The 13712-nt window shown below is 39.9% G+C and overlaps 1 protein-coding gene across 4 annotated transcripts in view; it reads left to right on the top strand.

Moving 5' to 3' along the window:
* LOC109029590 (maltase A3) overlaps window positions 1-13712 on the top strand; it is a 46940-nt gene that overhangs the window by 19782 nt on the left and 13446 nt on the right. For 3 of the 4 annotated variants that reach the window (XM_019040098.2, XM_019040100.2, XM_019040099.2), the window contains exons 2-6: window positions 2272-2437; window positions 4560-4739; window positions 5626-5780; window positions 6467-6592; window positions 9989-10227. In XM_019040098.2, coding sequence (XP_018895643.1) covers window positions 2272-2437; window positions 4560-4739; window positions 5626-5780; window positions 6467-6592; window positions 9989-10227 — 866 coding nt within the window. Of the gene's footprint in view, window positions 1-497; window positions 798-2271; window positions 2438-4559; window positions 4740-5625; window positions 5781-6466; window positions 6593-9988; window positions 10228-13712 lie in introns of those variants that run through there. The other variant, XM_019040101.2, reaches the window with a different exon arrangement.

Raw genomic sequence — 13712 nt, 5'->3', positions numbered from 1 at the left:
TTACCCACCTCCTATGTCCATTGCCACCACCTGCTTCTACCAATAGGATCCTTCCCAATCCCTTTTGTCATCTTTGTCAATATCTTCGTCTATAAGTTTCAATAATCAGCCCGCTGGTAGGTAAGATGAATTTCGCTCCCATATAATCTTCCGTCAGGGAGTGTTGGATCCCCGAGAGTAAAAGTTTCCACCTGTCGTGAAGAGTCTGGCGGAGGGTCACTCTTTGTCTCTGGGTACTTCGAGTTGACGTTTTCGCGCGTTCCGAGAACGATTCGCAGCTTTTTTATGAGCGCGTCCGGTCCGGCGTCTGGCGAATCGGTCGATCATCGGAAGCGCGGACTACCGCGTCCGGCTCGGCTTGACGCGCGAGTTAATCGCCTCGGCTTCGGGTCCGCGCTCGGAAGGCCGGAGCGGAGAGTGTAGCGACCGGGCGTGACAGCGGCGGGGCGGCGCGCGGCCGGAGCAATTAAGGTGATGAATCGGTGAATGAAAAGATAATTCTCGTTTGGGTAATGGTTAATTGCGGCCGGCTGGAAAACTGTTGAATCCGGTGTTTTGGTGATTCTGCCTGGCGACGAGCATTGCGCGTGTATGACCCGCCGCTGGACACCGCCGATCGTCATTGTTCGCCGACTCGCCGCGGCATCCACACCACACACGCGCGTGTACTCGCAACTCGCGCGCGATCCTCCCTCGCACCCTCGAGACGTCCTTTCTTGGATTCGCGCAAGTTCCGTACTTCCTATCGAGAAATTGTGCTTGTGTTTGATTCTTGCTCCTCCGCGGCGCCGGCTAAGGTTTGCAACGTTTGATTAAAATATAATAATAAGAAACCTGCACACTGAAAAAAATATCGGTGTATTTACCAAGAAAAGGGTAAAATTACCAAGAATTCAGGGTTCTATTTGATCCCAGTTTTTTCTTGGTAAAATTTCCATTTTTGGAATTGGTAATTTTACTGAGAAATCTCGGTAAAATTATTGAACTTTCTCGGTAATTTTACTGGACCTTGGTAAAAACGCTAATATTTTTTATCGACTGTGGTAGTATTACCGAGATAAAATGGCAAAGTTACCGGGAATTGATTGCCAATAAAAGCTGTATTCTTACCTGAAAATAAAAAAAAAACCGTAAAAATACCGGTTTTAAGGTAAGCTTACCAGTCTGTCTTGGTAAAATTACCAATAATTGGTAAAAAAATGAGATGGTAAAGGTACCAACGGACCTTCGTAAAAACGCCGAGAATTTTTTTGCTTCGCCGAGAAAATAAATTTAAAAAAAAAAATAGTATGGTGATTTCAACTATGATCCTGGTTGGTTTTGAAACCGACCAGAACTTTGGATGCATCAGCCAGAAATATGGTTGAACCAGTCAGATGTGACTGACTTAAAAGTTCTTCTGACTGGTGCAACCAAACTTCTGGTCGGGGCTAAAATCATCCAGGAATATAATTGAAATTTTTATATACTTTTTACCATGCTGATTAAGCCGAAACATTATTGAATTCCAAGTTGAAATATTTTGTCAAGAAGATTTCTTCCGAGAATAAAAGAACAATCGGGTGAGTCAAGGGAGTTACTGCTCGATGAAATTATCTCCTCTTCCTGCAATGAGCATTTTTCTTCTTGATTAAAGAAGAAATCCTTTTGGCGGCAAATTCAAGAATGTTACTGCTAATATTAGGCCAATTTTTCCTGGTGATTAGTGTTTTTCTCCTGCGTCTGCTGTAAAATAAGAAGAGTACTTATTTCGATGGTGAAAGTAAAAAAACGCGTACTTAATTTGAATTTTTTTAGAATCTCCAATCATGTTTACTTTTTTAAATATAAAACCAATCAATATACCTCATTGCAATTTTTTCCTGATTATTTTTGAAAACTGAAGTGAATTTACAGGCAGTTTTAAGATCAACTAAAGCACGTACTTTTCGAATCTAAGTGATGGAATTCCCAATAGCAACGAGTGAAAAAGAAACAGTAGCCAGTAGAAAAATAAACTCCTAAAAAACTTGTGAATATGAAGGAGACAATTTTTAAAAAAAGTTCCTTCGACAGAGCTTTCTGGTGGTCGTCGACAAATGTTGTCATCGCTGAAAAGTTTGGTCTCAGACAGTCGGAAATGCCACCGATCCGAGCATTCTGTTCCGGTCTGGGCTAAAAAATATTTCCTCCTTTTAAAGAGTCGTGATATGTATTTCATAATTTTTCCCCCTAGGATTTTCCTTTTTTAGATATTCTAATTAATCTTATATACATTCTCAATTGTTTCAGATGAAGCTGGTAGCAGTATTTTGTCTCGTTGTGGCTTCGGCCACATGCGAGGTAATGAAAGCATACCCTCAAAGAGACTTAGCGTGGTGGGAAAGGGGTGTCATTTATCAAATTTACCCCAGGTCGTTCAAGGACTCAGACGGTGATGGAGTCGGCGATCTGAAGGGTAAGTAAATCTCAGAATTTCATGTACTTAAAGACTTATATCAATATCAATAATCTGCGCAGGTTTTTACTGGTAAAGCCGCCCCATTGATTTATATTGATTCTCATGGAGCACTCAACCAATAGATTAACAAGAACAAACTTTAATGATAGGTGCTTAATTAATCTACCACGATTGCTCAGGTATGAAACAGACAGTGGCGAGGCGTTTTGCGATACATCGATTAATCTGCCATTTATTACTATGGAAAAGGATCGATAAACAAGGTGTTCGCAACGAACACCATAATAATCGATTCTTTACCATAGCTTCAAATTGGGAAATATCGATAATCGATCGTTCACGCCTCGCCACTGGAAGCAGATTCGCTTAATCCTCATAATCGATAAAACGCGATTTCTGTTGATTTTCAGCTCAAGCGCTTAGCTGCAATCGAACCGTCCCTTTTGCGGTTGCAAAAAAACCGAGGAAGAAGCTAGAGTAATTAAGCGCCGATGAAGTTCCTTGAACTGCGGTTCATGATAGGTGATTTGGAGTAAGACTTTCGATATCACTGATCACGTTGCTCAATGAAGCGAGGCAATAATCGAAATGCAATTCGCAATTAAGTGTACTGCACTGTACGATGCAACCGTCTTGTTTGAGTTCTTCTTTCTCTAAATAAACCGTCGGACTTAAACTGTAAATCGTTAGCTGCGGGACGACTGTTGAATCGTTTCGAATGAGTTTCATCGATAACTCCCAATCCTCACAATGCTATAAATCGATCAGTCAAAATGTCGTAACGATAGAGGAACTCGGCCATGCTAGGGAAGAACGCCGTATGCACATTCAGATGTTGCCCGACTTCTCTTGATAAAAAATTTATTTGAAAGAAGAGATATATTTTCCCTTAAAAGTTTCAGGTGCTTTTGACTGAATTGCAAATAAAGTTTTCTGCAGAATTAAGACAAAAATATGCACAAGATTTCCTGAAAATTCGAATTTTATCGAAGATTATTTTGTCACCTTCCGGCCAAAGTGTCAAAAGCGCCTTGTGGCGTTTCAAAATTTCCGCCGTCATTTTATTTCTTACGGAGAAACTGCTGATTGAATCTATTTTAAAATTTCACTGAATTTTATCGGCAGCGTGGCACTTGTGATAGTTTGGTCGAGGGACTCATGTGGCGTGTTTTACCGTGAGAGTCAACCTTTTCCAAAATGATGCCGGAGACCTTAGAACTTTCTTAACTTGAAATCCTCTTGCAACTGCTTAAAGTGTAGAAATTTCACCGCACATAAGAAACTCTAATGTGTGCGACAATGGCGAGGCGTGAATGATCGATTTATCGATATTTCCCCATTTGAAGCTATGGTGAAGAATCGATAATTACGGTGTTCGTTGCGAACACCCTGTCCTGTATATCGATCCTTTTCCATAGGTTTAAACGGCAGATCAATCGATACATCGCAAAGTAAGCCGCGCCACTGTTGCACGAGACGTGATCCTTATTCATAGCGATCTCCAGATGATTTCACGTCAAGACGTTTTCAAGTCAGATTGAGATTCCAGCCTAAATTTAGGTGACGTCATCCACCAAGTCTTCAATATTTTTTTAAAATGATATACCTTTCAATAGTATTCCCAGATTTGATGTTTAGACTAACACTGTTAAACCACCACTCGGACTCATCTCATGTCTGACTCGACCGTCAAAATGTAACTTGGTGGTGCGCACAACGACGAATCAAATTTTCTTTTCATAAATTCTATAATATGAACAGTGGGAAACACTGACATTCAGGAACATCTTTTTAGAACTAAATCAAAGATGAGTTGATTTGCAACACTGGTAAAAAAAAAAACCTCTTGGACCAATGCCGCGGTGCATTGACTTAAGAGTGCAGTTTCTTGTCGCCGGATTTAAGAATCTTGAACTCTTGTTTCAAGCGGATTTTGCATTGATTCAAACGGATTTTGCATTGATTCAAGCGGATTTTGCATTGAAACAAGAGTCCAGACTCTTAAATCCGGCGACAAGAAACTGCACTCTTGAACCAAGAGATTTTTTTTACCAGTGAATGTATGCATCATTGACTTGATTTCGACGTAAAATCATATGTATTCCATTTTTTGATGCAGGTATCGCAGAGAAAGTCGATTACCTTTCGAATTTAGGTATCAAAGCGGTGTGGCTTTCTCCTATTTTTCGTTCACCAATGGTTGATTTCGGCTACGATATCTCTGACTTCAGAGCTATTGAACCTATGTTCGGAACCATGGAAGATTTCGAAGTACTGAAGGAGTTATTCCAGAAAAATGGTATGTATTTTACGTCTAACAACCGGTCACTTACCTCTTAAGTGAAGTCTTAGAGAAATATCGCACAATTGGAGAAAATCGAAAGAGTAAATGCTCCTGGCACATCACAACTACAAACCCTTAATCAGTGGAAGAGGGCGGGGGGCAAAAAACAACTAGAACATATTTCAAGTTATTCGGGAAAGAAAAGTGCACCAAAAATTGGGATTCCGACGTTTTAAATATATTTATTTGGTGCCAGAAACACTAATTTTTGAGCGAAACACTTGATTTTGAATAATAATTTTCGAGTCATGCAGATTTCAATGCATTCGAAAATTACTAGTTCTGCTCTCTATATTTATGCCAGGAAAATACTGCTTCCTCCAAAAAAAATTCTGAGTGAATCACTTTGTCTATATGATTTATTTAGTGACAGTAATAGCAATAGTAACAGAAAAATTGAGATGGGGTCAAGTTGTCAGGTTAAAGTTTGACAAAATTTGCTGCTAGACGATTTTTAAAGAAAATTTATAGCAATAACTTCAGAGTAGATAACTATGCCTGCGCAAAAAATGCTTTTTTGCCTACCTTTTAGATTGAAGGCGGAATAGCAATGTGAAATTGCCCCCTCTGTATCGACCATGTGAGATTTCTACTAAAAGTAGCAATGTATTGTATGCCCGTTCTGTAGCCACCTACTATCCTCCTGGAATTGCAAGTAGTGCTATAAGAGAGTATGAAGAAACCTTTGATCGACAGTCAGGAAAATGATAAACACAAGCTTCGGTTAAACGCAAATGAATAATTTTGTAAATGAATTATACCAATGGTTTAAGGGTACTTAAGAGTTCTTGTTTGAATAAAAATCAGTTAGGTAACCGCAGTTTTATTTCCATTTTTCTAGGACTGAAAATAATTCTTGACTTCGTGCCGAACCATACAAGTGATCAACACGACTGGTTTGTACGATCCGTCGCAAGAGAGGACCCTTACACAAATTATTACGTTTGGGTTGATGCTAAGTATGTAAATGGGACCAGATCACCCCCAAATAACTGGGTAAGTAATTATTAATGTATCTAAATCACTCATGACATAAGATAAATGTTATTTTTATTCAAATTGGTGTGAAGTTTTTTAGGACAAAAAAAAGTATAAAATTTTAAAAAAGGCACTTACAAAAGTTTGCTAAAATAAGGGGGGCAGGGGGGATTATATATTATACGATGAACCCCCTGAATTTTTCACGCCATCCATCCTTGTTGAGCATGAAGCATCTTTAAAATTTTCTATAAATTACTTAAAGCTAAGCGAATTCACTATTCTCCATAACCCCTGGAAATAATCAGGACATTTTTTAAAATTTAGTGTTTTATTTCTCAAAAATGTCCTCTTCCTCATGTTTAAAATTTACAAATTACAAGCATTTTCTGCCTAACGTTAGGTGAAGTGACATCTTCCCCTTCGTTAGGCACCTGTTGTGCAGTTTCAGACTTCTTCCTCCGACTGTATAACTTTAATATTTTACAGATGGCCTCCCATGTTGTCGTCATTGAAACTTAGGTACCTATGATTTTCGCGTTCAGTCGCTTTCCTAATTTTAAAATTATACAATCTATATGAATGTTATAAATGTTGTCTATTGAATGTTCGTTTCTTCTAAGGTCGCAGTTGTTACACCGTTTCCTAAAAGACCGAATCTGAAGTAGGTACTTTTGACTGATTTATCGTGATTTCTTTTTCAGCTATCAGATTTTGGAGGGTCAGCGTGGACTTGGAATGAAAAACGGAAGCAATACTTCTTACATCAGTTCCACCATAAACAGCCCGATTTGAACTACAGAAATCCTCTCGTGGTTCAAGAAATGAAGGTAAGAATCTGCACATTTCTTTTTTTGAGTCAGAAAGCCGTACTCAATTCTCAAAACATCAGTTGAGGAAATTCATCACCCCCCGAGGAGTATCGAATGAACATGCATGTAGTTACATAAAAGTCGTGATAGCCGCAAATACTTCTCTCTTTGGAGAATGCCTCGTCACGTAAATATGCCGGGTGCAGTCTTCAGAGATCACTTTTTTATCGCATTCATATTTCCGCTTATCAATGCACCTGTTCAAGCTTTGATATTAACAGCGAGTATCTGTGCTTGGGTCGTCAATGGACAAATATATTTTCCTCCGAGAAAAGTTGATTTGATTTACACGCCGTCCTAGGAAATGATGAGCATGCCTTAAGTAGATTTTGTGAAATACGAAAACCAATGTAGTCGTTTTTCACCTGTTCCTCTGGGAAATCATAGTTTTTCAGATTTATAGTAGCTCCAAGTGTAAGCAGTTCTGGACAAAATGGTCTGGTGCATTAAACAGTCTTATTTATCTGCATGCAAGAAAAGGTTCTAAGGCAGGCAAGTCACCTCACACCAACTTGGATCCTAAAGTTGGTATTGTGAACACTATAAACTGGGAAGACTCCGGAGGTTTTAACTAGACCAGATTTTTGAAATCGACAGAAAAAACGATAGACAAAGACGCCAAAGGAAAAATGGAGCCTCCTATAGGTAGAAGCGGATATAGGTAATAGGCAAAGGAAGTAACACTGAAAAAAAAGATTGGTAGATTTTACCATTCTTTCACGCTGTATTTTACACAGCGTGAGGGAATGGTAAATTCTACCAATCTTCAAGTCGATTCTGTCAGAGGAATGGTTACCTGTCCCCGTATATGGTAACGTTTACCTTTCTTCTGGCAGAATTGACTCTAAATTGACGCTGTGTGAAATACAGCGTGAAGGAATGGTGAATTCTACCAATCTTTTTTTTCAGTGAAGTAATAGACCAGTTAATGGCAAACCATGAGAAATTCTATACTGTTGCTCCATAATTTTCCTTCTTAGTCTAGGTATAACAACTGCCAGTTTCAGCCAATAGGATCGCTCAATTTTCCCTTCGTCTTCTTTGTTTATTGCTTTGTCTATCAATTGCAATAATCAGCCCGCGCAGAAGGGAGATATACGTGTTCGAACAATAAAGAGTCTCACAATTTTGCAACACTGCTCTTCCTAGTCAATTTAACTCCATTACAAATAATCGATTTCTAGTGAGATTGCTTACTGCTTAAGCCCTGTCTCCACGGGCAGTTTACGTGCGATTTGACGCAACGTCAAATAGTGCGAAAGACACTCAGGCGATTCTGCGACGCTACCGTGTCTGCGGGGTGGGGGGTGGGGCTCTCACGTTTTAACGACATTTACACAATTTGCCATTAAACCAATAATCCCTGGTAAAAATTGGCGATAAGAGCTGCGTTTCAAAATACCATAGGAATTCTTATAGCCGGCTAAAGAAGGCTACAGAAAATCATACAGCTGGCTGTAGAATGCGGAGAAAATCATATACGGACGGGCTAAACGAAGCGATAAAAAATTATGCAGCCGGGCTATAGTTCCTATCGCCGGGCTTTACACTTTATCGCCTGGCTGTTCCTTTTTCGCCATCGATTATAAAAGGCTATAAGAAATTGTGTAGAAATTCGTGTGCTTTGGAAATCATTAAATTTGATACGGCACCACCTTAATATTTACAAAACACATGTTATATTTTCCTTTAATACATATTTTTTTTCATCAATTAAAATGAGAATAATCCATACAGGATGTGCTAACATTTCAAAATCATGAGTTTAATAACGCTGACTCCGCCAGATTAAATATTGGAGTCTAACACAAAGCGGAGCGGCGACGCACTGGCGCCATCAACCTAACAGGGATACTTCACGCATTGCGCAACGCGTGAAGTATCCCTGTTAGGTTTGTAGGCGCCAATGCGTGTTCCGCGCTGGTTGCCCGCCTGCCACCGCGCTTGAAGCAGCTATTTCACACCAGAGGTATTGCACAGTATCATACGAAACTGAATGCGCTCTAGTATATTAGTAATGGCAGGCATTCATCAAAAGTACGGAGCTTTCCTCGCAAAATAAATCAAGATACTACGGCCCAAAAAGAGAGCAGTATTCCAAAAACTCACTAAGTCTAGTATCCGTAATTAGTAATGTTTAGCATACACTTTATCGCCTGGCTGTTGCTTAATCGCCATCGGCTATAAAAGGCTATAAGAAATTGTGTAGCCGGCTATAGAAGCTATTGGAAATCTTACAGCCGGCTGTAGGTCTATGGTATTTTGGAACACAGATTCTACTGCCAATTTTTACTAGGGAAATTTAATAAAGAAACAGGGTAAGACTATAAATGATTTGAATCTGACCAAAGTGCAAACAAAATCGAACAATCGAGTGAATAAAATGATACACAATTTGCTTTCGCTTCCTATTCCTCTCTTAGTTATTCTTAGATTTGCGAGTTATATTGAGTAAGTCAATATTTGACGCCACTTCGTAGTCCGAATTTTCGCAGGAAATCGTCCCGTGGTGACATGGCCTCGCTTCACCTGGAATCTATGAATATAGCTTATTTGAAGGGCTCGGAGGACAAGGCGCAAAAGTGCAGTTTTTGTTACCTCGAGAAATAAGTGTTTGAAGGCTTGGAATTATATGAATCCTAATGGGGACAAGCAAATTCAAACTGACTCTTTGATGGTTAAAAATAGGAGTTTGGTGGCGAATTTTTCACTGAATAAGCATTAAGACGAGTTTTACTCGAAATAATTAATATCTTAATTTTTTCAAAAGCTGCACTGATGCACCTTACCCTCCAAGCCCCTCATTTGAAAGTGGGGACAGTGCGTTCAAGTGGAGTTTTTAAGATTTCATAAACATACTTTTTTAAAATTCAAAATCACATGCCGCCTTAATCCGGTGGTAAGCAAGTTTAAACTCATACTTTTTAATGCTTTAAATTGAATTTCAGGAGTGAACTTTCCTATACAAAATATGTTGTAACATTAGTTTTAGTTGAAATCGTCAATACCTCAATTTTCTCAGAAACTGCACTTGTGCGCCTTGCCCTCCAAACACCCGCTCGGGGGGATGGGGGGGGGGGGATTTCACGTACACTTTTGGGCCGAGCCCGGAGCCATTAACTTTCAAGAATCGCCATCAGTGGCGTGGCGTGCTTTGCGATTTATCGATTGATCTGTCCTTTAAACTCATGGAAAAGGATCGATGAACAGGTTCCTCGCAACAAACACCTTAATAATCGATTCTTTACCATAGCTTCAAATGGAGAAATATCGATAATCGATCATCCGCGCCTCGCCACTGATTGCCATGGTGTAAAAACACGCTGAGTCTCATAAGAATGAATGCATTTCCAGGATGTTTTGACATACTGGATGGACAAAGGAGTCGATGGTTTTAGAATGGACGCTGTGATGACGATTATCGAAGATGATCAGCTGAGGGACGAGCCGCCATCCAACAAACCAGACGTCCTGCCCACAGACGTCGAATTCCTCACTCACATCCACACTAGGGATCAGCCAGGAACGTATGACATCATTAAACAGTTCCGAAAGCTCCTGGACGACTATTCGGCCAAAACTGGCACTGTCAAGTTAGTATACTTTTTGAGGTCCTTTTCCCCCCAAAATACTCGTTATATAAACTGCGTCTAATAACGAATTTTGGGTTGCCACTGTGAGCCTGTTTTAACATGCACGAGAATGAAACAGCACCATATCGATTTCTAAAGACGAAAAATGTGAATCTCCAGTTGCACTGTCACAAACCTCCGCTCATATAGTTTACTTTTTTAAATAATAGAACCTAGTCCCAGGTTTTCTTAAAATTTTCTGAGTTTTTCTACACTCATTTAAAAATATTAAAAAATTACAGCAACATTTTGATCAGAGTTTCTTTTCACAAATTAAGCATAGCGACCGATATGTCACAGCATTGCACTGAAGATACGCGTTCTTAGAATTTATTTATCGATATTGACACCTCAAAACTTGTGTTGCATGCCGTCAAAAATTAAGACGAGCTTACATTGGCGTTCAATTAAAGCACCTCTGTAGAATTTTATCTCTTCGAATCAAGTGCTTGTAAGAGCAATAAACTATGATACCACTATTTTAACTCCTGAGAACGCGTGTCGCATACCTGCTAAAATGAAGGCAACCTTACAGTGACGCATGATGTTGAACGAAAGCACTTCTGCAAAATTGAGATATTTTGATTGACTTTGAGCAGTAGATTGTGATCACTATTTTCACTCCCGAGTAAGCGGGTCGCATACTTGAAAAACTGTAGGCAAACTAGCCGTGCCGTTAAAGGAAGGAACTTCTTAGAATTTGAACTTTTCTGATCATAAAATCGAAAGAGCAATAAATTACAATACGAAACTCTCCGAATCAAGCTCTCGTAAGAGCAATATTAGGATACCACTATTTTAACTCCGGGGAACGCGTATTGCATACCTTCTAAACTGAAGGCGAACTTACAGCGGCGCTAGGCGAAAGGACCTTTGCAAAAATGAGCTGTGAGTAGTAGATTGTGATACCACTAGTTTAACTCCTATGTGCGCGTATCGCTTCCCCTTTTTAAGAGACAGGTAGCCTCAGAATCATTTTGACATTGAGACAATTCATGTCTAAGGCCTTGTCTACACGAGCTCAGTTCGCGGAACTTCGGGCGGACTTGTTCCCGGAACTTATTATACATCAGCTATAACTTACTCCGCGAAACCCCAGTTCGTTGAACTAACTCGCCCGAAGTTCCGCAAGCTGCACCGGTGTAGACGAGAGTATTTATATAGGGAGAGTAGGTACAGAACTGTCGGTAATTTTGAGGTCAGACCATGGAGCTATTAGGGCCCGAAAAGGCAGCGAAGCTATGAATTAAAATGATCCATTGGGATTTATTATTACAATTGGACCGCGTTTAGCAGAAAGGAACCACATCACACACATCACAAGGAGCACATAAGCTATTATCAAATTAAAGTGGGCGATTTAATTTTTTACAAGAGAAGGTTTATGCGGATTTCTCTGAAACTTTTGAGAAATTTGCTTCTTACTATGCAGAAAATTCACTGAAATTTGCACAAAAATCCGCACAACCGCTTTCACGTAAAAACTTAAATTACCCGATTAAATTTGGCAATAGCTGATGTGCCTTCGTTCCTTTCTGCTATTTGACTTAGTTCTTGCATAACTTAACTCGCTTTTGCGGAAAAATGCTCATCGAATATTCTTGGCCATCTTCGCTTGATATCGGAATCTGAAGATTGGCAGTGACATGTTTCGTGTTCGAAGTTTGGCTGCTCTTTTGGGCCCCAGGAGCTCCATATTTTGCTATGCCCGCACTCTCTCTATACAGGTTCTCGAGTGAGGAGAAACCCTAAGGTAAAAAAGTGATTTTTTTCCCCCTCATGACGGATGGTTTAATGCATCTAAAGTAAAGTATCCATCCAATAATATCTGAGGGGCTTGGAGGACAAGGCGCATAAGTGCAGATTTTGAAAAAATTGAGATATCAATGAACTCAAGTAAAACTAGTCTTGATAGATATTCTGTGAAAAATTCGCTCCCAAATTCAAATTTTTAAGCATCAACATATCAATTTGAACTTTCTTTCCGCCATAAGGATCCATGTTATTTCGAAACTTCTAACACGCATTTCTCGAAATAGCAAAAACTGCACTTATGCGCCCTGTCCTCTAAGCCCCTCATTTCAGATTTTAGAGGGGGGGGGGGTCAGGCTAAAATTCGCCGTTTAACACTGAAACAAAAATCTCGGTGTATTTACTAAGAAAAGGGTAAAATTACCAAGAATTCAGGGTTCTATTTGATCCCAGTTTTTTCTTGGTAAAATTACCAGTTATGGAATTGGTAATTTTACGGAGAGATCTCGGTACAATTATTGACTTTCTCGGTAATTTTACTGGACCTTGGTAAAAACGCCAATATTTTTTATCAACTGTGGTAGAACCGTAGAATTACCGAGATATAATGGCAAAGTTACCGGGAATTGATTACCAATAAAAGTGGTATTCTTACCTGAAAAAACAGTAAAAAACCGGTTTTTAAGTAAGCTTAACAGTCTGTCTTGGTAAAATTACCAATAATTGGTAAAAAAAGTGAGATGGTAAAGGTACCAACGGACCGTGGTAAAAACGCCGAGAATTTTTTCTCAGCGAAAAATCAGTTTGAACTTTCTTTCCACCATAAGGATCCATGTTATTTCGAAACTTCAAACACGTATTTCTCGAAATAGCAAAAACTGCACTTATGCGCCCTGTCCTCTAAGCCACTCATTTCAGATTTTAGAGGGGGGGGGGGGGTCAGGCTAAAATTCGCCGTTTAACACTGAAACAAAAATCTCGGTGTATTTACCAGTAAAAATTATAAAAATAATCGGTAAAATTACCAGTTATGGAATTGGTAATTTTACCGAGAAATCTCGGTAAAATTTTACTGAACCTTGGTAAAAACGCCAATATTTTTTATCAACTGTGGTAGAACCGTAGAATTACCGAGATATAATGGCAAAGTTACCGGGAATTGATTACCAATAAAAGTGGTATTCTTACCTGAAAAAACAGTAAAAAACCGGTTTTTAAGTAAGCTTAACAGTCTGTCTTGGTAAAATTACCAATAATTGGTAAAAAAAGTGAGATGGTAAAGGTACCAACGGACCGTGGTAAAAACGCCGAGAATTTCTTTTCAGTGTGTCCTCTAAGCCCCTCATTTCAGATTTTAGAGGGGGGGGGGGGATCAGGCTAAAATTCGCCGTTTAAGAGCTACGTCCGTGCAGAAAGTTCGTCTGAGAGCGTCGTCGCTCTGGCAGTTCACAACTTGGAACTTTCATTCGGTCGGTAGGAATCTCGGTCCGATGTGCGCTAGCTGGCCGTGCGCGAATAATAGTGCGAGGGACAAGGTCACGCGAAACTGTGCTTAATTACCACCTCCGCTTTGCCGCCCTCCTTCCTTCTCCCCCTTGCCCCCCTTGCCCCCCTTGTCCCCCCCCCCCCCCCCCCCCCATCGTCGCGTCTCCTGCACGGTGGCCATTTGTCCCCTCGGATTCACGGGATTATGT

The sequence above is a fragment of the Bemisia tabaci genome, chromosome 7 (assembly GCF_918797505.1).
Source record: "Bemisia tabaci chromosome 7, PGI_BMITA_v3".
NCBI lineage: Eukaryota > Metazoa > Arthropoda > Insecta > Hemiptera > Aleyrodidae > Bemisia > Bemisia tabaci.
The sequence above is the reverse complement of the archived record's forward strand: the minus strand, read 5'-3'. Positions and strand labels throughout refer to the sequence as shown.